The sequence below is a fragment of the Antechinus flavipes genome, chromosome 2 (genome assembly GCF_016432865.1).
Source record: "Antechinus flavipes isolate AdamAnt ecotype Samford, QLD, Australia chromosome 2, AdamAnt_v2, whole genome shotgun sequence".
Lineage (NCBI taxonomy): Eukaryota > Metazoa > Chordata > Mammalia > Dasyuromorphia > Dasyuridae > Antechinus > Antechinus flavipes.
Genome location: NC_067399.1, coordinates 573,356,248 through 573,381,593, shown reverse-complemented (window position 1 = coordinate 573,381,593; position 25,346 = coordinate 573,356,248). Strand labels below are relative to the sequence as shown.

The window sequence follows — 25,346 nt, the reverse complement described above, 5'->3', positions numbered from 1 at the left end:
CTCCCATTATTTCAAATGAGATGGAAAAAACGGGGGAGACAGGAGGGGGTGGAAGAGACAAAATTACATTTCCACAGAAATAAGACTACTACACACAAGACAAAAGCCATTCAAGAGCCAGAGAACTAAATGCTAGAATTCAGAAACTGATCAGTCTTCTTCTTTGGACAAGATGAAGGTCTATTCCACACTGTCTTTCTGTTATCAATTTAGCATTCTAAACATGTGACATTATTTTCACATCAACTCAAAGGGAAAAGTAAAAATGGGTGGAGTAGCATGGAGGCAGAAGATAAACCAATTCAAATTTCTGTGCTGCAGCAATTGAAAGGGTAAATTTTAAAGACTAAAACTCCTCCACTCAACAAAAAAGAATTATTAAATAGGTAACAAGAATGGCCAAAAGACATCTGAGAAACATAACATTTTAATAGATGAAATAAATACTCCAGTACATGCAAGATAAAAACTGACATTGGGAAAAAAAAATCACTTTTGTTATAGTGTAAATTTTTGAAAACACACTCACAGTAGCTTTCCCCCAATTCGAAAATCACATGGCAAAAAACTCATAACCTTCACTCTTTCCACACCAAGTGTACTTCTAATCCAACATTCAATTAAAAAAAAAAAAAAAAACACATACAAAAAGGTAGCTACATCCAATGTCTAAAGTGTGAAACTGAGGTAACCTTTAAAACAACAATAAAAAGGACAAAAAAAAATCTATAATCTTCTTCCTGCACAATTTAACAGTAAAATGTGGATGGGAATTTCTGAAAGAATGGTTGTAGAGATGGGACTAGGGATAGGGGGATGGCAGAAAGGAAAAGAAACCGCACCCAGCACGGTTAAAGCTCTCCCATTCCCCACTCCCAGGAATTGTATAAAACTTTCCAAGGTTAAACTCTCCCTCACTTTGTTTCTACTTATGGTGAAGCTTTCCAAGGTATTTCTCTCGTGAATTTCAAGTGGGGTAGAGGGAAAGGGGAAAGGGGGAGTGGGGGGAGGAGGGTGAACCTCATCTAAGCGATTTCTTTGGTATAAATGGGTGGGGAGGGAAGTATTTCCTTGTAGTCACAACCAGGGGCAAGAAGGGGAATAAACTGGAGAAGGGGGTGAAGATGGGCGGGGGTCGGATCGGGTTAATTCACAGAATTGGAATTCACTGGCGGTAAAGTCCTGGGCGAAGACCTCTCCCTTAGTGCCTGAGATAGCAGGTTGCAGCCGTCAGAGACGGCGCAGGCTGAATTCCTCAGCCTTTCCCTGTGGTCTGTCATCTTGGCGCCCCCGTCGGGGTGCTGGGCTATATCCCTGAGGCATTGGGTCAGAAGCACGCAGGCCGACACGACGCTCATGGCCCCACCGAGGATAGCGGTTTGCACCGCCTTGCCCTCGGGACTGACGGAGGCGGCTCGACCCAGGAACTGGGGCTCGGTGGCGAAGCCCACCAGGGCACTGACTGCTTGCACCAGGGGCCCGCTGAAGAGCGCGCAGCGGCTGCGGGCCAGCTCGCTGGGCGCCGCCTTCACTTCCCGCACGCAGGCCAGCAGCGCCGACGCGCTGGTGCTCATACACTTGACGCCCAGTTTGAATTGCTCTCGGGCGAAGCGGTCCCGGGACTTTTCGCTGGCCAGGGCGCAAGCGTCCGTTAGGAATTTGAGATTGCGCGACAGGCTCTGGGACACCTCCAGCAGCAACTGAGGCGTCATGTCCGCCAGAGGGGTGGCTCGCAACACCGCACACCCCTGCTCCACTTCGTGCCGGCAGCGGGTCACTCGGTACCGGTCCACCAAGCCCGGCTGCGCCGGCTGTGCCCCTGGGGTAGCCACCGCGGCTAAGTAAGCGGCATGAGCCGAACACTCGGTCAGCGAGACGACCAGCTCGCCCAATTCCGCCAGACTGTCCCCGGCTTCGCTGAAACGGCCCATGTTGAGTTGACTTTGTACGTCGTGAGTCAGGATGGAGAGTCCTTTGGTGCGGGCGATGATGGTGTCCCGGCACTTTTCAAAAGACTCGCCTCCGGGGCCGGAGGAGGCGGTGGAGCCCTCCAACAATACCGGTCGCGCCTCACTAGACAGCAGCAGCAGATCGGCCACCAGCTGCATCTTCACCTTGCAGTGGTCGCAGACCGAAACGAGCTTCTTCCGTGGCTGCGAGCCGCCCCCGACGGCGCTCGAGTGACAAGCACCGCTAGCAGGAGCAGGAGGAGAAGCCGCCTCGCTAGTGGACTTCCCCGAACTCCCGCTAGCCATAGCGCCGGGGGAGCACTGGCATGCCGCTGGGGAGCCCGCTACCGCCGCCGCTGCCGCCCCCGGAGCCGTCCCGATTGAGCTGGGCAGGGCCGCGTTGCCTTCTCCGCACCATCATGCCATCCACCGCCGCGAGCAGATGGCACCGGGGCTGCGGCGGCCGAGATAGGGACAGGGCGGGAAGCGAGCAAAGGAGAGAAAAGGGACGACCGGCTTAAGGGTGGAGGAAAGCACTTCAGTGTTCTGCCTCTTTGCCTAGGGGCTGCAAGCACCATGAAACGCCGGAAAAAAAGACAAGAAAAACCAAAATTAGCACTCCCCACCCGTCGGGTTCCGGGAAAGTCCGCACTGGTCCCGTCTCCGCCGTGGGGCCACCGCCGCCTCCTTCCTGGGCATGGCCCTGCCAAGCCGACGGGGGTGGGGGAGGCTGGGAGTTGTCCTTCCTTCCTTTCTTTGAAATCAAAATCCTTTTTCTTAGGGAGGAGCTCCCGGGACGGCGGATGCACAAATCCGCTTCTGTTTTCAGCACTTAGAGGGCCAAGCTCGGGCACCTAGGCGCACGTGTGTCTCTGGAAACGCAACCGAAAGAGAAGTCACTTTGGAGCGGCAGAGGCGGAGGCACGCACAGGCAACGGCGGGAGCAGCCGTCCCGCATCCTCTCTCTTTCTCTATCTCCCACTCTTTCTCCAGTCTTCGGCTATCAGGAAGCAGCAGCAGCAGCAGCCACCCAGCGGAGGGTGTGGCTCGCCTCGGTCAGCCAGGCTGCGAGAGTCGAGTCCGGAGGGAGCTGTGCACAGATTTAGCGCTGGCTGGGGCCGGGCGCCCGCGGGCCGCTAGCTAGCACACACCACGCCCGGGCGCGCCTCGCCCGGCGCCCTCGGGACTCGGGCAGTGGTGGCGGGGAGTTGTCTTTCTTCTTCCACTCCTCTCCACAGCCTCCCACCCAGCCAGCCCTTTTCCACCCGGCTTGGATTCACTTTCCGCGGCTGGACTGGGAAGCGGCGCCCCTTCCCGGACCATGCATCAAACCTCCCCAAGCTTGCTCCCGCTCCGATTCCATCCTCTCCAACGGCTGCTGCTGCGGTTGTGGCGGCTTTCTCCCGAGGCCCCGGCTCAAGCGCATCCCCCCCGGATGCGGGTTCCCTCCGGCAGCAGTAGCCTCTCAGAACTTAGAAGGTCCCCGCACACAAGGGAGGGGTCTCCGGGCTGCTGCGGGAATCAGCTTGGGCCCTAGCTCCTGCCATTTTGGTAAACCAACTTCCGAACGAGGGGAGAAAAGAAAGAAATGAAGGGGAGAGGCAGGCTGGGGAAGGGGGACAGAGGTGGAAACAAACAAAAAAATGTTTCCTTTCCCAGCGCGTCTTCACCTCCTGGGTGCAAAGTCGTGGGGTAGCCCCCGCTGCCACTGCCACCCAAACGCTGCATGGGTTGAAGGGAGGTTTTCCTCTTCCCTTCCCCCCTCCCTACCCCGTTCGCCTCGTTGCCTTTGCCGTAACCTCACTTGAGCCTATAGAAATCTTTTGTGTGGCGTCACCGCCCTTCGTTTAAATCCTGCTTCCTCCTCTACCCTTTCCTCCCGCCCCTCTCGGCTTCTCCCGGACGCTTGCGCGATTAGCTGCTCCTCCCCTGGAAACGGGGCGGGCGGCTCTAAGTAGTCGCGGGAGCGCCAGCGCCTTGCTGCGGTCAACACTGTCCCATTCATCTTCGCTTCACCCCGATCTTCGTCCTGAACTCTGAGGGGGACAAGCCTTGAGGCTGTCGGTTCTGCCTTTTTTTTTTTCTCGCTCCCCTCCCACTCTTCCGCCTACGAGCCTCTCCCATTCAGACGAAGGGAGAGAAAAAAAGAGATGGGGACAGTTGTCAGGGTGTGTAAGACAGCTTTCCGCAGGAAGGGCTTCAGCGTGCCCAGGACGGGACCAACCTCTTTTAAGGCAAGCTGTTTACAAGAGTCAAAACGAGAGTCCCGCGCTTCCTTCAAGCCTAAGGAAAAAGAGAGGGTGTCTAAAACGCGACACTTTGGAGGGGTGGAGCTGGGGGAGGGACAGGAAGACCGCATCAGGTATTTTGCTCTGTTAGACTGTGGCCCAAATCTGCAACATCCCAGGCGTTCCCTGGGTTTGAAATGATCTAATCATACTCGAGGTGTTCACTTACAGCGCAATGGGGAAACTTGCATTCCTTCTGAGGGTCCAGGCTCAACTTCCTTGCACATAGTAGATGTTTAATAAATGATGATGAATTTAATTCCTAATATTCAACTCCCAGTAAATACATGTATACTGAGGTCTAAACGGTGAAACAAGGCGTCAGGGAGGAAGAGATCTGAGGACTTTGCAAACAAGCAGCTGTATTACAGAATAATTCAAAGTCGAATGAAATGAAACCACTATTATCTTACTAGTCATTCTGAGATTAAAAGACAAAAACTAGTAGAGATTTCCCCCTCCCAATCTATCTCTTAAGATTTCTAAAGTTGGAGGATTAGTAGGATTTTTCCAAAACTAGAGGCCCTATTACTGATGACTTTTCTTTTCCTTTTTCACTTCTAAGAAGCCACTGTTCTTCTGTTGTCCTTAGAAGCATAGTCTGCAGCATGTATGGTCAAGAGAATTCGTGCTCTATCTCACACACACACACATATATATAATTTTATCTGTGTATACTATGTAATAGATAACATTTTACAATTTGCAGAATATGAAGTCTTTTTATATATTGCAATGGTACATATAAGATCAAATTCAATATATTAAGTTATTGTACACATTGAATCATAGCTGATTATATTATATGTGTGTGTATTTTGTGTGTGTAGTATATAAGGTCAGCTATATTGTTTCTGGGGACGGAGTAGATATTACAGTAAATAGCGTTTCCTTATTCATTATTTTGCTTTAGTATAGGTATTTGAACTTTCTCCAAGATCCCCACCATCACTATCTTCCCTCATTCTCTAAATAGGCCATCCCTCCTGTCGCCTACTTTCTTGAATCATGATCTGTACCTACCCTCGTTTTTTAATTAATCTATAATTTTTCCTCTGAGCCCAGATGAGCTTTCTCCCCCCCACCCTCAGCTTCCCATTGTGCTAGGATAGTAAAGGGTCTTTTTCTGCTTGAATAAATATAAAAACGTCAGGTCAAAATTCCTCTCCTTAAAGCACTTGAACTCTGGAACTGTGCAAACATAAACTGAACTAATTTCTCTCCTCTCTTCTGTTCCCTTTAGGCTATTATCAACCAAAGCTTTAAGGGAATTCTTAAAATTCCCTGGGGCAAATTAAGTTTGTAGGGAAAGGGAACAATTTGTACCCTATAAGAATCAAGTAGGATCATTTTAGGCACTACTTTCCCCAAAAGGACTATTAGTAGATGCTAGCTGTGGCTTGAATCTCTTTTTGAGCTGTGTCCCTCCACCCTACCTTTCATCTCCTTCCTATGTACACATTTCTATTGAGTTGAATACTAGCCTCTGTTGTTACTCTTCACCTTAGTTGTATAGCTCTCCCTGGGGGGGCTCTCTATTCTACCCTAGAAATTCCAAGGTCTTTAACAACTCTGCCCCCAGGGTCACCATGCAGGGCTCCCAGTTTCCTATCCTGGATCACCACACCCGACCCTCAGGGAGTCACCTCTCAAGGCCCACACCTCCCGGCCATTGTCTCTTTACTGACCTTGAACAACAACACATCTCCCATTCAATTACACTTAATTCCTCTGACCCCACCCAAAATGGGAAGAATTCAATAAACATAATATTTTCTGTGAGGATTATGGAATTGTCCTTACCTTCTCTACTACCTTCCATCTCTTTTTTCTCTCTCTCTTAAAAGTGTAATTGTAATTTGTAAATTAAACACATACACAGATATAAATTAAGGTTTTATAATATTCAAGTAACCACAGTGTAATGCTGTATAGCTAGGAAACCAAGATTCTAATGTCAGTTCTGATACTAAAAAACTGTTTGATGCTGAGTAAATTAGCTATCCTCTTTGTGCTTCAATTCCCTCATGAGTAGAATGATGGAACTGGATTAGATAATTTCTATAAATTCCTTTCTGGCCCTAACCTATAAATTGGTAACCATTAAATGGTTTAATGAAATATCTGCAGTTAAAGTACCATTTACTTAAAATACCTCACATTTAATGAAACGGTTTAACTCAAAAAAAGCAACTATCCAATATTTATCTTTACAATGTGTTTCACTAAATGGCAAAACTCAATATATACATATTTTAAGCTTATTGAATAAAGCAAATGAAAGTGAAAGTCTCTAATGAAAATGTGATTGAGAAAGAAGAGAGGCTGTCAAATTTCCCTATAAAGATCCCATCTTTTTTGTAATCACTCTATGGGCATGTACAAAAATATCAATTTAATCAAGAAGCATTCCCTCAGACCTTCCCTTGAGCAGGGGAGGTAGTAAATGTTTAGATGAACAAGAGTTACTATCACCATCCACTCGGCTGGATGAAGACCTCCTAGTCTTCAGGAAGCACAGCGACACTACATGAAGTGCCCTGCAATGGACTTTTCAATGGGGTTATGGTTGGAAAGTGACAATATAGTGAAGTGACAGTGTGCTTCCTGGAACTAAAGGTTTCTATCACAAAATCTTTCCCACTACTTTTGGGCCAAAGTGAACAACTAGAGTTTTGCCCAAGATTGTTGAGTTTAGAGGATCCCAATGGCAATACTTTGAAAGTATAGAACCAACAGTTTAACATCTACACAATGGATATAATTTGTTCAAGTATGAGCTACTAGATAGGTTCCTCTGTTCCCTTCAAGTGTCTTCACTGTCTCAACACCCAGTATCTCAGTATCTTTTTTCCTACCAAACATCAATGACCCATCCCCTTTTCCTTCCCCTACCACCTAATTCAAGACATTTGTCCTAGGGGTGGTTTCTGGTGTCCTGAGCCCCCCAATTTCTTACTTTGGTTCTAATTGTTTTTATTGTTTGTCCTTTGTTTTGGGACAGGATCAGTGACATCACGGATGATGTCTTAACTTGCACATGAGTTGGATTTTTGTGAAGCCAAATTGCACAAAGTCATCAGCCTCATTCTTCCAGAGTCACTGAAGTCCATTGGGAAGACTGGTGATGACCTAGGAGGTAGTGGATAAGCTTGATGTCTTCCATGTCAGACCAACCGTAAGTGCTCCACAGCCCTGTTTCAGCCACCTTCAGTGGAACAAATTATTCTCATTTGCCCATTCACATGCTTGGGGTAGACCTCCCCCTAACTCAGCCACAGATTTGAGGCCTATTCGTTATCCTCAAGCTGGTATAGCCCATCTCTGAAATAGTTTTATTGGAGTGCAGCTCCTGCTCAGGCTTCTTGGAAGCACAGCTGAGAATTGGGTGAAGGTGGACACCAAAGGAATACGCAGCTCTGAAAAGGGCTCTGCACGTCCTCCCCCCCATCAGAAGATGCTAGTTGTTCCTGAACACCCTCGGTCTGATTACCATCAATCCCAGCACACCTAGGTACCGCCCCTTCACAAAGATTGTCCAATCCCAACAATGAGTAAACAGAAATCTTAAGAGATTAAGTGATACATCAAAGATCTCACAGGTAAGCGAGTAGCGAGTAGAGGTGTTGAATATATACATCCACATTTACATATAAAGTCATCTATGTATGTACATATACCATAAATAGTCATCCATGTGTGTACATATACCATGTATTTATGCATGGATGTGTACATATTTAAATTGTGTGTGTTTGTATATGTGTGTGTGTGTGTATACACCTTTAGCCTGAATTAAAATTCCTATTGACTGTGCCAGAACCATGGTAACACTTTAAAAATTTTATTTTTTAGAAAAGTAGTAATTAGTTAACAAAACAGAAAACTGTAAGCACAAAAGACCAAGCAGCATGTTTTGAGGGTAAGTTGGATTGAATTATTAAAAGGGGTTGATAAGAATGATGCTAAAACCAGATGTGAAAATACTGAATAAACTGTTAGTAAAGAGGCAGCAGTAATACTAAAACTATCACATATTATAATCAGGTTGATTTTCATACCAGGGTTGGTCCCAATATTTAAAAAAAAAAAAAACCAAAAATATATTCAACTAGCTTAATAATAAAAATCTCAGACCACATGATTATATATCAAAAGATGTAGAAAATTTTTAAACAAAGTATAATATTAGTAAATATCTTTTTATACTAACAAATTAAAAATCCTAGGAGAGGGGCAGCTAAGTGGCACAGACCTGAAGTTAGGATAACCCTAATTGTCTTAACTAAAAAAAAAAAAAATTCTAGGAGATAATGGAAATATGGATCCTTACTTAGCATGTGGTAAATATTTTCTAACACCAAAGAAACACCTTTTTAAAAAATGTTTATTTTCTTATTTTTATTTATTTAAATGCCAGTGTTATAAGAATATTTCTTTATTTCTTTCATTGCCAATATACATTATTTCTACTTTATTTCTTAAAAAGAAAAGAAACCAGATATGTAGTGAGAGAGAGTAAAATACAATAAATGGATAGCCTCAGTGGTGCACTGGTATGCACAAAAAAGTAAAAACCTTTCTAGGAAGACCTTCAGTGTAATTGAATAATCTTGAGAATTTATGAAAGGAAGTGAACTAAGATCAAATAGTATGAGAAAACATAAATTGGTTGTTAAAACCCAGGTTTACACTAGTGAAAGGAATAGCCACATCTGATAAGGTCAGTAATCCACTAAAATATCAAAGAAGGATGAGTAAACCAGGCCTTTAAAAAAAAAAAAATGTGCTGGTCTTTTTTCTTTTCTTTTTTTTTTTTATTATAGCTATTTATTTACAAGATATATGCATGGGTAATTTTTCAACATTGACCCTTGCAAAACCTTCTGTTCCAACTTTCCCTCCCTTCCCCATCCCCCAGTTAGCTTTTCTAATTACTTCAAAACAATTGTCATAAACTTTTGGAATACAAAGTACTTATAAATTAGGCATTTTCTGTATGTGGAATGAAAATTTTAATATGTAATCTAGTAAAACAAATTTATAATAACCTGTTAATCTATACTAATAATAACCCATGCTTCATTAGCACTTTAAGGTTTACGCAAAAAAAGCTTTCCCCAAAGTACCATGTGACATAGATTGCATAATTATCAATCTTTTGGGGTTTTTTAAAACTGGGATTCCCTGTCCACACTTGAAGTAGAGGGGCTACTTATAAACCTGACCCCACTCTAAACTGTCACTGGAACTTTGATCTGCTCTATTTCCCATCTGAATGTATTTAACCTTTTTTTAGGTGTAGGTTTCTTATTAGTACTAAACTTAGTGGCTTAATTCATTACAGCTCAGAATTCCCATCCTCGATGCACCATCATGCTTGGAATCATTATCCCTATTTTACACATGAGGAAACTGAGGATAAGAGAGGTAACGTGACCTAAATGTCACACAACCTGGTTTTGGACCTAACATCACCTATATTAATGCTTTGGATTATGTCAATCTTTCTTCTTACTATAACAATGGCACTATTTTACTGTACTGAATGACTATTGTGTGACCTTGGAAACAACTCTCATCTCTGTCCAACATCCACAACTCAAACTGTTAAATGTTTTTATTTTCCACTGCTCCTGCCTGCAGTGATATTATGAAAAGGGCAGAGTTTTGTTCACTTTTTGATCTCTTAGGGGTCCGCAGTTAGAAAATTCAAATGAGTCAAACATTTGGACATAGGAAGGGTGGAACCCAGCTCACATTTTATGCAATATACCATGCTTTCTTCTGATGTGATCCAAATAAGTGGTTGGAGGAAAGATCCAGGATTCCTGTTTATATTGAGCCGTTCTTATCAATTTGGTTCACCTTAACTCCTCTCTGGTAAGTTAGAATTGCAAGCTAAATGAAGTTAAAGTCAGAGGTAATATCTCCAGCAAGCCCAGAGATTGAGTTTAATATGCCTTCATCATTTTTTCTCTCTCTAGTCAAAACCTACTCTAGTAAAGCAAAAATAATTTTCCAGGTATTTCAGGCAATAAATGCACTTTTCTTCTTAGAGAAATTCAAACCTCTTTTCTGAACTAGGAAGACAATTCAGTATGTAAGATAATTAACCTATTCTGTTTACTTTAACTAGACTCATACCTTTCACTTGAGTCAGCTTTTTTTTTTCTCTGTGGGAGAAAATAAAATGAGTGAAAATATTTTTGGGTTACACAGTGTGTTTTAGGCAATGTCTAATTCCCTTGTCAGTTTTTAGATCTGTTTCTCATTTGATCTACTTAGAAATCAAATTAAGGGATAAAAAAGAGAACTCTCTTTTAAACGTAGCCTAGATAGAAGAAATCCTAGAAAAGTGAATGCTTCATAAATGAAATCATGCACACAAGAAACTTAGCAATGAATTTGACTTTTATAAGACATTAAAGGAGTTGGAAGTGAAGACAAATAAAAGAATGAACATGAAAGCATAGCTTGGTCCTTTAGGAACAGTGTCAGGAAAGCTAAAGACAAGAATGAATCTCAGGAATGATAGGAAAAACTAAGGATAAAAAAGTGATTTTGATTATATATATTGTGTTTGTGTATATATTCATATATATGTGTGTGAATATATATGTATTATATATGTATTATGTGTATGTGTAAATTTTGTAATACTTGCGCATATTTCTATAAATTTACAAAAAGAAGAGAATCAAAGAAGGGATAGGATACAAGGCTGGACTACATCAGATAAAATGTTATCAAAGAGGAATGTAGTAAATAGAAGAATATCTAGGTGGTGTTATAGGCTTCATTCACCAGACTCAGAATAACTATATCAGAATAACTAGAAGGGACTGAAAAAGCTGATGTATTTAACTGATGAGTCAAAGTCAGTGATTTTTGAAAGATCACAGATAATGGGAAATTGCCTTCAGGGATGAACAAGAGAAAGTGGCCTGGATTTGGGCTTAGGATCTGGCCACTACTTATTAATTCTTACTTTTATCAAGTCATTTAACTTGTCAACCTCATCTTCCTCATCTATAAAATGAAGGTATTGTACTAGGTGATCTCTAAGGTCTCTTCTTTTCTATTTTTTTCTATTTATTATTTTTTAATTAAAGCTTTTTATTTTCAAAACATATGCATGGATAATTTTTCAATATTGACCCTTGCAAAACTTTGTGTTCCAAATTTCCCCTTCTCCCCCACCTTCCCTAGATGACAAGTAGTCCAATATATATTAACTATGTTAAAATGTATGTTAAATCTAATATATGTATATATATTTATCCATTTATCTTGCTGCACAAGAAAAATCAAATCAAAAAGAAAAAAATGAGAAAGAAAATAAAATGAAAGCAAACAACAACAAAAAGAGTTAAAAAGCTATGTTGTGGTCCACACTCAGTTCCCATAGTCCTCTCTCTGCATGTAGATGGCTCTCTTCATCACAAGATCATTAGAATTAGCCTCAGTCATCTCATTGCCGGAAAGAATTGATCTATCCATCATCCATCAGAATTGATCATCGTGTATAATGATCTCCTGGTTCTGCTCATTTCACTCAGTATCAGTTCATGTAAGTCTCTCCAGGCCTCTCTGAAATCATCCTGCTGGTCATTCCTTACAGGACAGTAATATTCCGTAACATTCATATACCATAATTTATTCAGCCATTCTCCAACTGATGGGCATCCAGTTTCTAGTTTCTTGCCCCTACAAATAGGGCTGCCACAAACATTTATGCATATGTGGGTCCCTTTCCCTCCTTTAATATTTCTTTGAGATATAGGCCCAGAAGTAACACTTCTGGGTCAAAAGGTATGCACAGTTTGATCACTTTTTGAGCATAGTTCCAAATTGCTCTCCAGAATGGCTGGATCTGTTCACAACTCCACCAACAATGTATCCAAGGTCTCTTCTAATTCCATATCTAGCATATACGATGCTACTGGTAAAGCATTTAGGACAGTTCTTAACATATAGTAGACACTTATAATGACTCAAATTCTCCACTTTACTCTGGCAGACTCTCAAATAAAACCTTTTTTTACATTCTTGAATATTTACTATTCTTGTTGTTTAAAATAGTGGGGAGAGGTCATCTAAATATGCAAAATATTTGAATTAATTTTAAAACTTTTTGTTTGGTTGATTTTTTTAATGGACCTTTGCTTTCATGGGAAGTTTAGGGTCATTAAATGAATTTTACAATTTCCCTAAGGTAATTCAGCATGCTCTTTTTCTCCAGTTCAATTCTGGATTTAACTTATCCATACGCACATCCCAAATGAACATACTGGGGGGCAGGGTAGGAAGCTCTATAGGCTGTTCATTCAAAGTCATGTTGAAATATATAATAGTCATTTTCATCCACTTAAGCTTTCCTGGGTAGAGGATGAAAGAGTGCATCTTTGAATGATTACAGATGTCTTCTGTTAAGTTCCACAGTGTTCTGGGATTTGATGCAATTATCATATGACCAGAACCATCTGAAGGACTTCACGATCTATCCATAGGAAATTGTTCTTTGACTTGGGATCTACAACGAATCTCCTCCACCAATTTTTCTGTTTTCTGTTTTAAATTATTATCAGTAAGTCATTAAACAGAATTAATTTCTGTTATATTTTTCAAAGATAGTGTTTCCTCAGGCCGCTGATAGTTTCAACCATCCAACCTGTTTTTCTGGGCCTTAGTCATTTCCCTTACTTTTAGTATCACTTAGTAGCTAATCAGTTTAAAAAAAAAAGTTTTCATTGGTTTCATACAAACTACTACATTTTTGAAGTAGTCCTCTGCTATACAGGGACCTTAGTTTATTCTTGGTTCTTAGTGTTGATAGTTGAGACAGGAAAAAATAGTATGTTCACAAAGTGTAGTACATAATTCCAGTATTAAATATTTGGTTGTTCCTTATAGAGCTGTTTATGTTTTGTTTTGTTTTGTTTTACTTGCTTGGATTTCTAATTGCTTCTACTCTTCTCTTTATTTGGAGTAAGCATGTACAGTCATATTTACGTGGCCACCAAAACAAATAGCAGCATGACTGAGTGCTTTTTTTGGACTGCATGTTCAATAACCTCTTTCTGGGATGTCACATAATTGAAAAATTCAAATATTTGAAGAGACCTCAGCAGTAATCTAATCCCACCCCTATATCAAAGGAATCAATAACTTTTTTTTTTTTTTGGACAAATAATGGCCTCCAAGGAGGGGAAACTCATCACCCTTTGAGGCAAGTAATTCATTCTACTTTTGAATTGCCCAAATTGTTAGCAAGTTTTTTCTAACTTTTAAGCCCAAACTGTCCTCTTTGGAGCTTCCACCTATAAATCCTGGTTTTCCCTCCTGGAGCTGAACAGAACAAATATGGTATCTCCCGTCTGAGCCAGGTTTTCAAATACTTGAAGATATCATCTATCTATCTTCTCCCCCAACCTCCTCCCACTCCAAACACGTACACACACAAAAAAATTCTTCTTTCCTCCAGGCTAACCTAGTCCAATTCCTACAACAAACCCTTATGTTATAGCATTAAGGATCTCCACTATCTTGATTATTTTCCTAGGGACACTCTCCAATTCATTAATGTTCTTCTCAAACCATGGTAAACAAAATTCCAGATGAGGATAGATCCATGCAGTAGACCATGACTTCCCTATTTCTGGAAGCTATGATCCTCTTGATGCAATGGAAGATCACATTAACTTTTCTGGCAGCCACATCTCATTGCTAATTCATGTAGTAAATGAAATATAATGAATATAATGAATAGTTTCACTAAAACTTCTAGATCTTTTTCAGAGCAATTGCTAAAATATGTCCTGGATTATTCCTGACATAGATCTTTCCCATTAGAGAATACTGCACCATTACCCAGAGGCAGGCAAATATTTACTGAGTCCTTTCTTTCAGCCAAAAGCATATCTAATGATGTCATTTCCACCATTTTTATAATGCCAAATAGACCTTTACTCCTCACCATGGCTGCTTATATTATCCCACAATCAGTCAAGAGGTTCTGTAGTTATTATAGTTAGGCCCTATAGAGCCACGGTAAAGTACAGATTAAGTAATTATCCACCAAGTTCTTTCAAAGTAATTGGTAAATTAGATCAGATTGCTTACTGTCTCAGAAAAGGGGTTGAGAATGGAAGGAAAAAAGTATTTGGAACTCAAAGATTTAAAAAAAAAATAATTTCCCCACATAATTGGGGGAAAAATAAAATATTTTTAAAAGTTATTGCTACAAATCATTTATCACTTACCCTATATATAGATATTCCTGCTTATAGAGGATAAAACAAACTATTTCAATTTCCACAGCTGTCCTGTCTGCATGCCAATGGTCTCTGGGCTTGGTATTAATAAATGACAATAATATATTGCATTTATATATTTTTCCTTTTTTATGGCTTCCTAAATACTTCTATTTCACATATCTATTTCAGAGAAGTAGACATGATTATGAAATCCAGAAGATTAATGTGTTGGGCTAATAAATTTTTGTATAATTAAATGGAATTAGTACTCCTCAAGAAAATGGGCTTTACAAGAAGTTGGGGGAAGGGAATCTTGATATCACCTTTCATTTCTCAAAATATATGGGGAACTGACTCAAATTACAAGAATTAGAGCCATTCCCCACTTGGTAAATGGTAAAGGATATGAAAAGGCAGTTTCAGGTGAAGAAATCAAAGCTACCAGTAGACATATAAAAAAAAAAAACCTTTAAATCACTAATAATTAGAGAAATTCAATTAAAAAAAAATCTGAGGTACCACCTCATCTTCATCAAATTAGCTAATATGACAAAAGAGGGAAATGACCAATTCTAGAAGGAATATAAGAATAATGCATTGTTAGTGGAGCTATGAACTTAGGTGTAACTTCAGCTAATCCTAAAACCTATGTTATATAAGAATATAAGTTGCCCCAGATAGGGATCTCTTCTTCACTTGATCTTATTCTTTGCTGTATACTTTTTTTCAGATTGAATTATTATTCTAATGATCTTAGAATGTTTCATGTGGTAAAACTGGCTTCATGAGAGGGACAGTATAATAATGGAAAATCAAAGCTAGTTTGTAGAATATTGCAGGTGTTTTATTATGCTGAAATTCATTAGGAGTGGGCAAGTTGGTTAACCTGTTTTTATCCTTTTACCAATTCCTTAATTATGTATAATTCATTAGGAACAGTATTCCTTTTCCCTCTCCTAGCACCAGGAGGGTTAGATATGATAGTAAAATATAATGATACCTATTTATCAATGGGGTAACAGATCAGAGCTCATTCTCCCTCCTCTCCTCACAAGGATAGGCACCTACCTGCTTATAGAGGATAAAACAAACCCTATGGTCTGTGCTTGATTACTTTCCTGTCTTTGTTCTTCCTCTTGTCCCCATATCTCTTATAGTTCTGTCTTTGTTATTTGAAAAGCTATCCATCCTTCCAGAAGGAATTTAGGGCTGGCCATAGTGTGGATAAGTAAATCTATATTCATAATTAGGATGTATACCTCTTTACGGTAGGAACTGTTTTTTGTTTTTTTTTCTTTTTAACCTCAGTGCCTAGCATAATGCTTTTGATGTGGTAGACACTTAATAAATTTTAAATGGATTGGTTTGAGTTGTAGAAAGCCAAAAGTGAAAAGTTTTTGAACTGTCCACTACTGGGCTCTTATATTAACATTGATGCAGACTAAAAAATATTTTATCATATTTCTGTTATATGTAATTGGTTATTCTTGTCACCAGACTGGGAAGATTTCTGGGATAACAAGACACTCTGTAGAATCACTTTAAGGGGAACTGAGAAGGGGATCAAGGCCTTTTTCTAACCTTTTCTGCTATGGTCTAATAATACCTATTTCTCATTTCACCTGGTTCATTTCTTTAAGTCAAGATCTGCAAGTCAATTCAAGCATGCTATGCCTTGGCCAAAACAGTCATTCGGACTTAGGAAGATGCTGAGGAATGTGGAAGGCCAGTTTGGTTGTCTGTGTATGAATAGCCTGTAAAACTACTGCTCTCCAAGATCTTCTAGCACGTAAGAAAATTATTTAATATTAGAACTCAGAAAAATTCAAGTCCCAGTAGACAAAGATAACATGAATGATTAGCCTTCATTCTGCTATGTTTGCACAATGCCAAATGTCTAGATAAAAGTGCAAAGCTTAGTCAATCCAGATGTTCCCAGATATTCATAAACTTGAATGATAGACTAAATCCATCTTTTTTTTTTTTTAAGTCCAGATGAAAGACAGTTTTGGGTGTTTCACAGAATTCTGAAATTCTCTGTAACATCAGTAGATGAATTCTGCTTAAAACAAGCAGGTGCAGTAGGCTAACAGTTCCAGTAAATCTGTACCTCAACTTGTAGGCCAGCAAAATGGATTACAAATACAACCTCTTCCAGCAGTACAGATGATCAACCACAGCTGTACATGTTTTCTAGTATGACTGCAACTGGATAGGGCTTGGAGCCATTGGGTGGAGCATTGAGCTCAGGGGAGAGAATGATATTTTTCCCTATGGTTTCAGTAAAAGTCTCTCATTTCCTTATTACATGATTCTGCCCTGTGCTAGAAATGGTATAATTAGAAAATGTAAGTGTGTAAGTACTGATGAATTATTAAAACAACAAGAGATAGCAAAACAAACTCTGAACAGATCAAACACTCTTGGAGTTTTAAAAAAGTTCTTGGATTGAAATTTAAAGCATACAGTTGGAAGGGATTTAAACCAATGGTTTCAAATAATACAGGGTGTCCTAAAAGTCTTAGAACAATGTTAAAAGTTTTAAAGCTTGGAAACTACATTAAGACTTTTGAGATATCTCACTTGGTATTTTTTTTTGTTTCTTTGTTTTTTATTCAATAGTATTTTATTTTTCTAAATACACATATAATTTCCAACATTCGTATTTGTAAGATTTTTTTGTACTGTATTTTTCCCTCCTTCCTTTACCTCCCATTTCTCCAAAACAGTAAGCAATCTGATAATTAAATGTCACATAATATGCTTAACATCATAGGGTATTTAAAAAACCTATATAACAATCAAAATTTAAGTGTGTTGATGTTTTTGAAATTGCTCTCTTACACATTACATATTTCACATGAGGAATACTGAGAGGTAAGATACTGAAAACATACTTTAAAAATTAGTAAACAACATCTGATTTATGAAGGGGATAAGGGTGGGAGGGTGGCAGAAAGAAGCAAAGGAAAAACCAAGATTTCAGAGGAAAGGCACACTGAATAATCCAGAATTGGAGGGGATTCATTGTTGTGGCCAGCTAAGCCAAAAGGAAAAATTCAGCGAGATCACTAATCCCATTTGAATTGAATATATTATGATATATGAAATACCAATATAGTTGTTCTCTTCCAAAATCTTTATTGACAAAGCAAATTATTTCTAATATGATAAAGCAAAAGAGAAAAAAATATTTTTGAAGATTTCTGTGTCCATTATCATTTTAAAAATAAGAGTGTAGATAGTTGCATTTGCATGCATGACTAGGTTAATTGATTCAGCATTAACAAGACAGGTTAAAAAATAATGCATTCATAGAATAATTACCCATTGCCCACAACTATAGCTTTAAATTTACATGTTTGGAGCTTAATCTTAAGTGAGGCAACTATTTGTCTTATTTCCACACTGATTGTTTATCCTGGAAACATTTGACTTTTGCTTATTTTGCCCCCATTAATAAGTTGCCTTTGGGAACATCAGAATTTTGACTAATGCTTAAATTTTTATAGAAAAGGGAAAAAATGTGTAGGTTTCTATAGAATCCTATATGGAGTTAAAGGGCCTAGAGATGTCTGAAGTACAAGTTCATATAGGAATCACAAACTAGTTTGATGTAGGGTTAGTAAGATGTCCCATATAAACATTCTGGCTAACAATTCTTCAAATAAAGGACAACTTTATTTAATCCAAATAAAAAAGTGCAAAATACAAGAGTCTCAATCTTACATCCATAAACTGAAAAAAAATATCTCCCTTCCTCTCTTGTGGGAATCAATTTCTCTCAAAGCCCACTCTAGGAAGATACCACTATTCTAGGCTAATAAGGGAAAAAAAAAAACCTGCAGAGTTGCTAGAGAATAAAGTAACTCTATAGTAAAATCCTCCCTCAGAGTAAAGTGTTTTGCCCCATGCATACAAATAGTAAATAGGAACTCAAATCTAAGTCCTCTTTCTTCAAATTCCATTGCTTTTCAAGGAATTTCCTCCTGCCAATTACCCACAACCTTCATGGCTATTTCTGGGTTTACTCTTTTCTCTTGTGAATAACTCTTGTTGTTCAGTTGTTTCAGACACTATCTGGCAAAGATCCTGGAATGGTTTGCCATTTCCTTCTCCAGCTTATTTGACAGATGAGGAAATTGAGGCACATAGGGTGAAGTGATTTTTCGGATAAGTGAGACCAGATTTGAACGCTGGAAGATGAGTCTGATGCTCTATCCACTGCACCATCTAACTGTCGAAGTCCCACCACTGGAGAAAAGGCAGCGGGGAGAGGAAGGGTAATAGAAATGTATTGCTTCATTCATGACCTGGATTGTCTATGTATTTTACTTAACACTAGTGATGGGCAAGGTTGAGATTTGTCTCTCTAGCTTAACTCTCTCTCCCCTGTCATTCCACAGTTCTAGTCCTGGCTTGTTAGTTTTGTTACTCTTCTATTTGGTTCAGAAACTTCATATTGTCCAGGAACTCCTCTTGTAAACATCAGGAGGCCTGTTCTAGGAATGTTTCTTCTACATTATCAAGGCTTTGTCCTGGGATTCTTCTGCTTGCCCAGGAATTCTTCTACAATCTCTCTCCCTCTCTCCCTCCCTTCCTTCCTCTTTCCCTCTCTCCCTCCCTTCCTCTTTCTCTCCCTCTCTCCCTCCCTCCTATTATCTATGGGGCTATGTGGTCCTTCTTCTCCGAGGAACTATGTATCTATCTATATGTAACCTGGCTTCAGTCTACCTGGCTTAGTTTATATCTTCTTGCTGTCTCTAACTTTCTTTTTTAAGATTTTAGTAATTGACCTTGAATTACTCATTTATCCTTAATGGATCGATGGGCCAATGGAGTAACTAACACAAGTATTTATACTCTTATTAAGAGTAGCATCAGTGCTAGGAGTATGTGTCAGTAGGGATGAATAGGGAGAAAACTTCAAGAATAAAAACCCTATCTTGTCATCCTGATAACTTTGACCAGGACCCTGAAATAATATGGTCTTTAAAAATAGCTTGTGTTATTCCATTACCAATTTTGAGCCATTAAAAGCATGATTGATTAAAAGCTATGATTGATTGAAATCTATGGTCCTGACCAAACCTTCATTGTTTGTAGAGTGAGAGGACAGTTTCAGACAAGAAGGTCCTTATAGGGAGGTGCTAGAATCAGTGTGGAAAAAGGCAAGATTAAGAAGTGGGCAGATATACCAAGATAAGGTTGAAATGGATTCATGATTTAGACATAAAAAGTGATACTATAAGCAAATTAGGAGAACAAAGGATAGTCTTATCTCTCAGATCTGTGGAGAAGGAATGAATTTAAAGCCAAAGAATGACTAGAGAACATTATGAAATGCAGAGTAGATAATTTTGATTATATTAAATTTAAAAGTTTTTGTACAAACAAAACCAATACAGCCAAGATTAGAAGAGAAACAGAAAACTGGAAAAGAATTTTTATACCCAAGGGCTCTGACAAAGTCTTCATTTCTAAAACATATAGAGAATTGACTCAAATGTATAAGAATATAAGAATGATAAATGGCCAAAGGATATGAACAGAAATTTTCAGATCAAGTAATTTAAAACTTTTCTAATTATGTGAAAAAATGCTCTAAATTACTACTGATTAGATAAATGCAAATTAAGACAACTCTGAGGTACCACTACATACCTGTCAGATTGGATAAGATGACAGGAAAAGTTAATAATAAATGTTGGATGGGATGTGGGAAAACTGGGACACTGATACATTGTTGGTGGAGTTGTGAACTGATCCAACCATTCTGGAGGGCAATTTGGAACTATGCTCAAAGGACTATCAAACTGTCTACACCCTTTGATCCAGCAGTGTCTCTACTGGGTCTGTATCCCAATGAGATCATAAAAAAGGGAAAAGAACCCACATGTGCAAAAATATTTGTGGCAGCCCTTTTTGTAATGGAAAGAAATGTGGATCCCCATCAGTTAGGGAATAACTGAATAAGTTATGGTATATGAATGTTATGGAATATTATTGTTCTATAAGAAATGATCAGTAGGATGATTTCAGAAAGACCTGGCAACACTTATATGAACCGAAGCTAATTGAAGTGAGTAAAACCAAGAGAACATTGTACATAGCAATAAGATTCTATGATAATCAACTGTGATGAATGTGACTTTTTTGAAGGATGAGATGATTCAGGCCTATTCCATTAGATTTGCGATGGGGAAACCCATTTGCATCCAGAAAGAGGACTATCGAGGACTGAATATGGATCACAATATAGTATAGTATTTTCACCTTTTTTATTGTTGTTTGCTTGCTTTTTTTATTTCTCATTTTTTTCCTTTTTGATCTGATTTTTCTTGTGCAGCATGATAAATGTGGAAATATGTTTAAAAGAATTGCATGTGTTTAACTTATATCCAATTACTTGCTGTCTGGGGGAGGGGTGAGAGAGTGGAAGAAAAATTTGTAACACAAAGTTTTGCAAGGGTAAATGTTGAAAATTATCTTTGCATGCATTTTGAAAATAAGAAGTTATTATTAAAAAATTCAAAAGCAAATAAAAACAAATCTTATCTCAGGAAAAAAACAATGCATATTAAACTTTAAAAAAAGAAGTGGGCAAAGATGTCGCAGAGATAAAAGGTTTAAAGTTGTCGAAAGTAAGAGTAAGATCACATAGGAGTCACATGCAATCTGAGAGGAGTTAGAAAGAAGTGGACATAAAGTTTAGGCTGTAAGATAACTGGATACTTGATAATATATTGAGCTAGATGAAGAGTTATCTTAATTTGTCATAACGCAATTCAAATCAACAAACATGTATTATGTTCTTATAGTGAACAAGGATCACTGTTGGACATGAGTGATACAGAGATAAAAATTAAATAGTTATTGTCTTTAAGGAGCTTACACTCTAGTAATAGAAATAGTGTATACACGGACAATACAAAATTTAACAAGACAAAATTTTTAAGGTAAATGGGAGGGGGATAGTAGAGATGAGTGCACTAACATCAGGTATTGGTCAAGTCTTCACATAGAAAGTAGCGGTAAAAATGGAGAATGTTCCAGTTATAGAGGAGAGCTTGTGCAAAAATTATATCTAGTTTATGGTCAGTTTTGTGATTTTATTCCAGTCATGTATTACTTGAATCTTTTAGTTTCTCCTCATGTCTGATAATTGGAGAGCACTTGTTGTTGCCCTTATTCTCCATAGAATAGTGGTTGAATTTATGGGATCTTGGACACACCTAGTTATTCAAAAGACATTTATTAAGCAGTTGCTAGATATAATGCCCAGTGCCCAATTAGAGCATTGTAGAATTGCTATCATGGAATCTCAAGGTTGGAAAGTATCTTAGAAATTATCTACACTTGAATTTTCTATATTTAATCACTTAATCTCTGTTTCCAAATCTTTGATGATAAGGACCCCACTCAAAAGCAACCTGTTCTGCTTTTGGACAGCTGTAAGTTTTTCCTTACATCAAATCTTAATTTTCTTTTCTATATCCATTGTTCTGAATTCTGACTTCTGGGGTCATGCCTTTTGTAGGAGAATTCCTCAAAAACCTGAAAACATCTATTAAGTCTACATTAAGCTTTGTGTGCTTTAGGCTAAAGTCACTTGGACAAGTTACTACAACTCTCTGGTCCTCAGTTTCCTTATCTGTAAAATGATAACGTTAGACTAGAGAAACCCTCAGGCAGCATTGGCGCCTACAATATTCCCTACTTCAACTTGAACCATATTAAAATATAATTTGCAAATATTTAATAAAGCAAATAAGATACAATAAATAATGTTAATATATGATTTTTAAATTCAATATGCAGCCCAGTCCAAATAGATCTTTATTTGTGCTTTAGTGTCTCCATTTGATACCAGTGTACTAGAGGGCTTCTAAATTCCTTCCATATCCGATATTATAATATTTCATTATAAAAAGCAAGCCAAGAATCAAGAAGGTCAATTGAGTTGTCCTTGGTTCCCCTTATCAAGGTATTAATTATCATATCATATTCTGGAATTATTAGTTGATTCATTCATGTAAGTCCAGTTAGGTGATAATCTCCTTAAGGGGAAAGATAATGCCTTATTTGTTGTTGTTGTTGAGATCATTTTGAGATAATTTTTAGCCCTGTCAAATTCTTTGTGACTTCAGAGTGGTTTGCTGTTTTTCTTCTCCTCAGAAAAACGGGATTAAGTAATTTGCCCAGGTCATACAGCTAGTGTATATCTGAAGTTAGATTTGAACTCAGAAGATGAGTCTTCTTGAATTCTGGCACTCTATTTACTCTGTTACCTAGCTGCCTTATAGGTTTTCTATCTCCTCACAACACTTATTATGGCTAGAAATCTCCATTGTGTCCTGTGATACCTCTTCTCTCACCTGCCCTCATTCCTCTGGGCTCAGGCCTTGAGCTATCTACATTTATACCTCATTTAGCTTTCCTTAGTCCCTTTCCCAAGGAAAGATGGATTAGAATTATTCTGCTTTACCCTAGAAGGCAGAACCACAAGTAACAGTTAAAAGTTCAAAAAGAAGATTTAGGATTTAGGAAGAGAAAAACTTGTCCATCAAAGGGGAGTGGGTTGCCTAAGGAGATAGAGTTCCATTTCTGTACACATCTTCCAGTGAAGGCTGAGTGATGGTTTGTCAGTTATTTTGGGAGACAGAATGATCAATGGAAAGGGCAATAAATGAGTCAGAATACCTGGTTCATATTCTGACTCTGCTCTGTGAGGCTGAGAGCAAATCTCGTAATCTCCAAGGCTTCCAATATTATTATCTATAAAATTAACAGAATGAACTGCCTGACTTCTCAGGGTCATTCTAGAACTAAATCCATGATCCTATATCACGTCACTCAGAGGATTCTCTCAAGTGTTCTCACTCCTCTTCCAGACCCATCCCAGGAGACTTTTCACCTAAAGAATACTTATATTACTATAGTCCTTCCTCTGATTGGGGTAAGTCCCCAAGTTCTTCTGATGGCTTAACCTCTATCTTCCTAATTCTATTTTTCATCTCCCATTTATTTCTTGCCTTCTCTCATTAAGATGTAAGCTCCTTGTAAGCAGGGCCACTAGCACTTAACATAGCTCCTGGCACAGAGGACACAGCCAGTAAATGCTTTATTTATGAGATGTACTTTGGATTATATAGACAGACCTGAACTGGTCTGAACTTGAGACCAAGAAAGATTCTTTGTGATTCTGGGCAGAGGGTTCTCCCTATGGCAAAGGAAAGGGAAGCAAACTGCTTTCATATCAAAAGTTCTGCTGCATAGACATAAAACAGAATAAGCACCTGGAGAGCAAAAAATTTTTTACAGAAATATAAAGATGAAAGATCCCAAAATCTATAGTACAAGTTCTTGATTCTACAAATGAGTCCATTCCTTCAGAGAGAAGTGACTTGTTCAAGGTCACACATTTAATTAGTGGAAGAGTTAAAGTTGAATCCACATTTCTTGATTCCCAAGTCAGTGTTTGTTCTAGCTCTTAGCTCTAGGAATACCCCTTCCCAGGTAGAGAAAACACGAATGATCTGTAAAACTAACAAGCATATTAGTACATTCTCAGTTTTATAACCTGAAATTAATTCTAACAGTCAATCTAAAATCTGATTATACATTATAGCTAATGGTATAAACCTACATAAAATATAATTTTTAAGAAAATGAATATTAAAATATTATTTAAAGTTAAGCCCTGGTAAACTTGGATTTTTATCTGCAAAATAAAATAGGAAAACTTCATATCAGAGAATAATAATGTCATCCAGCTAAAACAAAACATTCATCAATGTTTCCAGAAAGAGCTAATATCAAATTCACTAATTAAGTTCTTGTTTATATGTGCTATTAAGACTAAATTACTTTCCAAATGAAGTATAGTGTCTGTTTCAATTAAGCTGCTCAGAATTTCACAATCATCTCTACACCTGTTGTGTGACAACCTCAGAATGAGTTAACTCATTTTGACTTAATTTAGTAAGAATGAATGGAAAAGAATTTTTGAAATGCTTACAGTGTGCAAAGCACTCTACCAAATATACAAATGGGAAAGCAAGACAATCTCTGCTGTCAAGGAGCTCATACTGTAATGAGAGAAACAATACAGAGAATTTCAGTTGAAAGTGAGATGGAAAGGTCCCGTGGTTCTTAGGCTGTAGCAGCAAAGATAATTGTAATGAATATGCCTTAATGTCATTTAAGTTAATGATCTTCCTAGTTTTTGACATAGAACCATTTGACCATGCTAAGAACTTTGGTGGGGAGAACTTTTTCTCCTCTATCTTTAACTATAGTTAGTAGTTGAGTAGTAGTAATACTAAGCAGGACTTTAGTAGTTGAGGCTGCTAGGGAGGCAGGGCCTTTATTACCATTACCATCACCACCCTACCCCAACCCCAAACAGTTTCCAGGACATATCTCTCTAGTGTTTATTTCCTGAAGGGATGGCTCTTGGGGGAGGTGGTGAAGTTGAAACAAGGCTAGAAGTCTGGGGGTGGAGGGAGAAAGGATTTTGTCATTTCTGGAGCCCTTGGGCTTATTTAAGACTCAGTTGTGGCAGGTGGTTTGGGGGAAGCAAGAAAAGTGGGCTCTTTCTCCCCAGTGAATCCTGGGGCCCTAGGTGGAAGCAAGGCTAACAGAGTTAGGAACGTTGCTATATTCCCAGTGGGTTTTGGGTCCGGTGATTTCTCTATCGGGGTCTGCCGTGAGGAACTGATAGAGATAGTGGTAGCAGTTTGATTTGCCTGGAACAAGCCACTCCTTTCTCTTTTTCACCTTCCTGCTTCAGCTAGGCTGGCTAGTATGCCCTCTAGGTAACTTGTCTTGTAATTTATAGGGACAGC

At 38.9% G+C, this 25,346-nt stretch overlaps 1 protein-coding gene across 1 annotated transcript; it reads right to left on the bottom strand.

Annotated features, from left to right (window-relative positions):
* Positions 1 to 409: 409 nt before the first annotated feature.
* On the bottom strand, positions 410 to 4,867 carry TLNRD1 (talin rod domain containing 1). Its single transcript, XM_051981166.1, has one exon. The coding sequence runs from the start codon at positions 2,253 to 2,255 to the stop codon at positions 1,146 to 1,148; it is 1,110 nt and encodes a 369-aa protein (XP_051837126.1). The 5' UTR covers positions 2,256 to 4,867; the 3' UTR covers positions 410 to 1,145.
* Between the last annotated feature and the right edge of the window lie 20,479 nt (positions 4,868 to 25,346).

What these genes read in the sequence shown, in the direction of transcription:
- TLNRD1 (XM_051981166.1), bottom strand. Translation starts at nt 2,255, where the DNA reads ATGGCTAGCGGGAGTTCGGGGAAGTCCACTAGCGAGGCGGCTTCTCCT.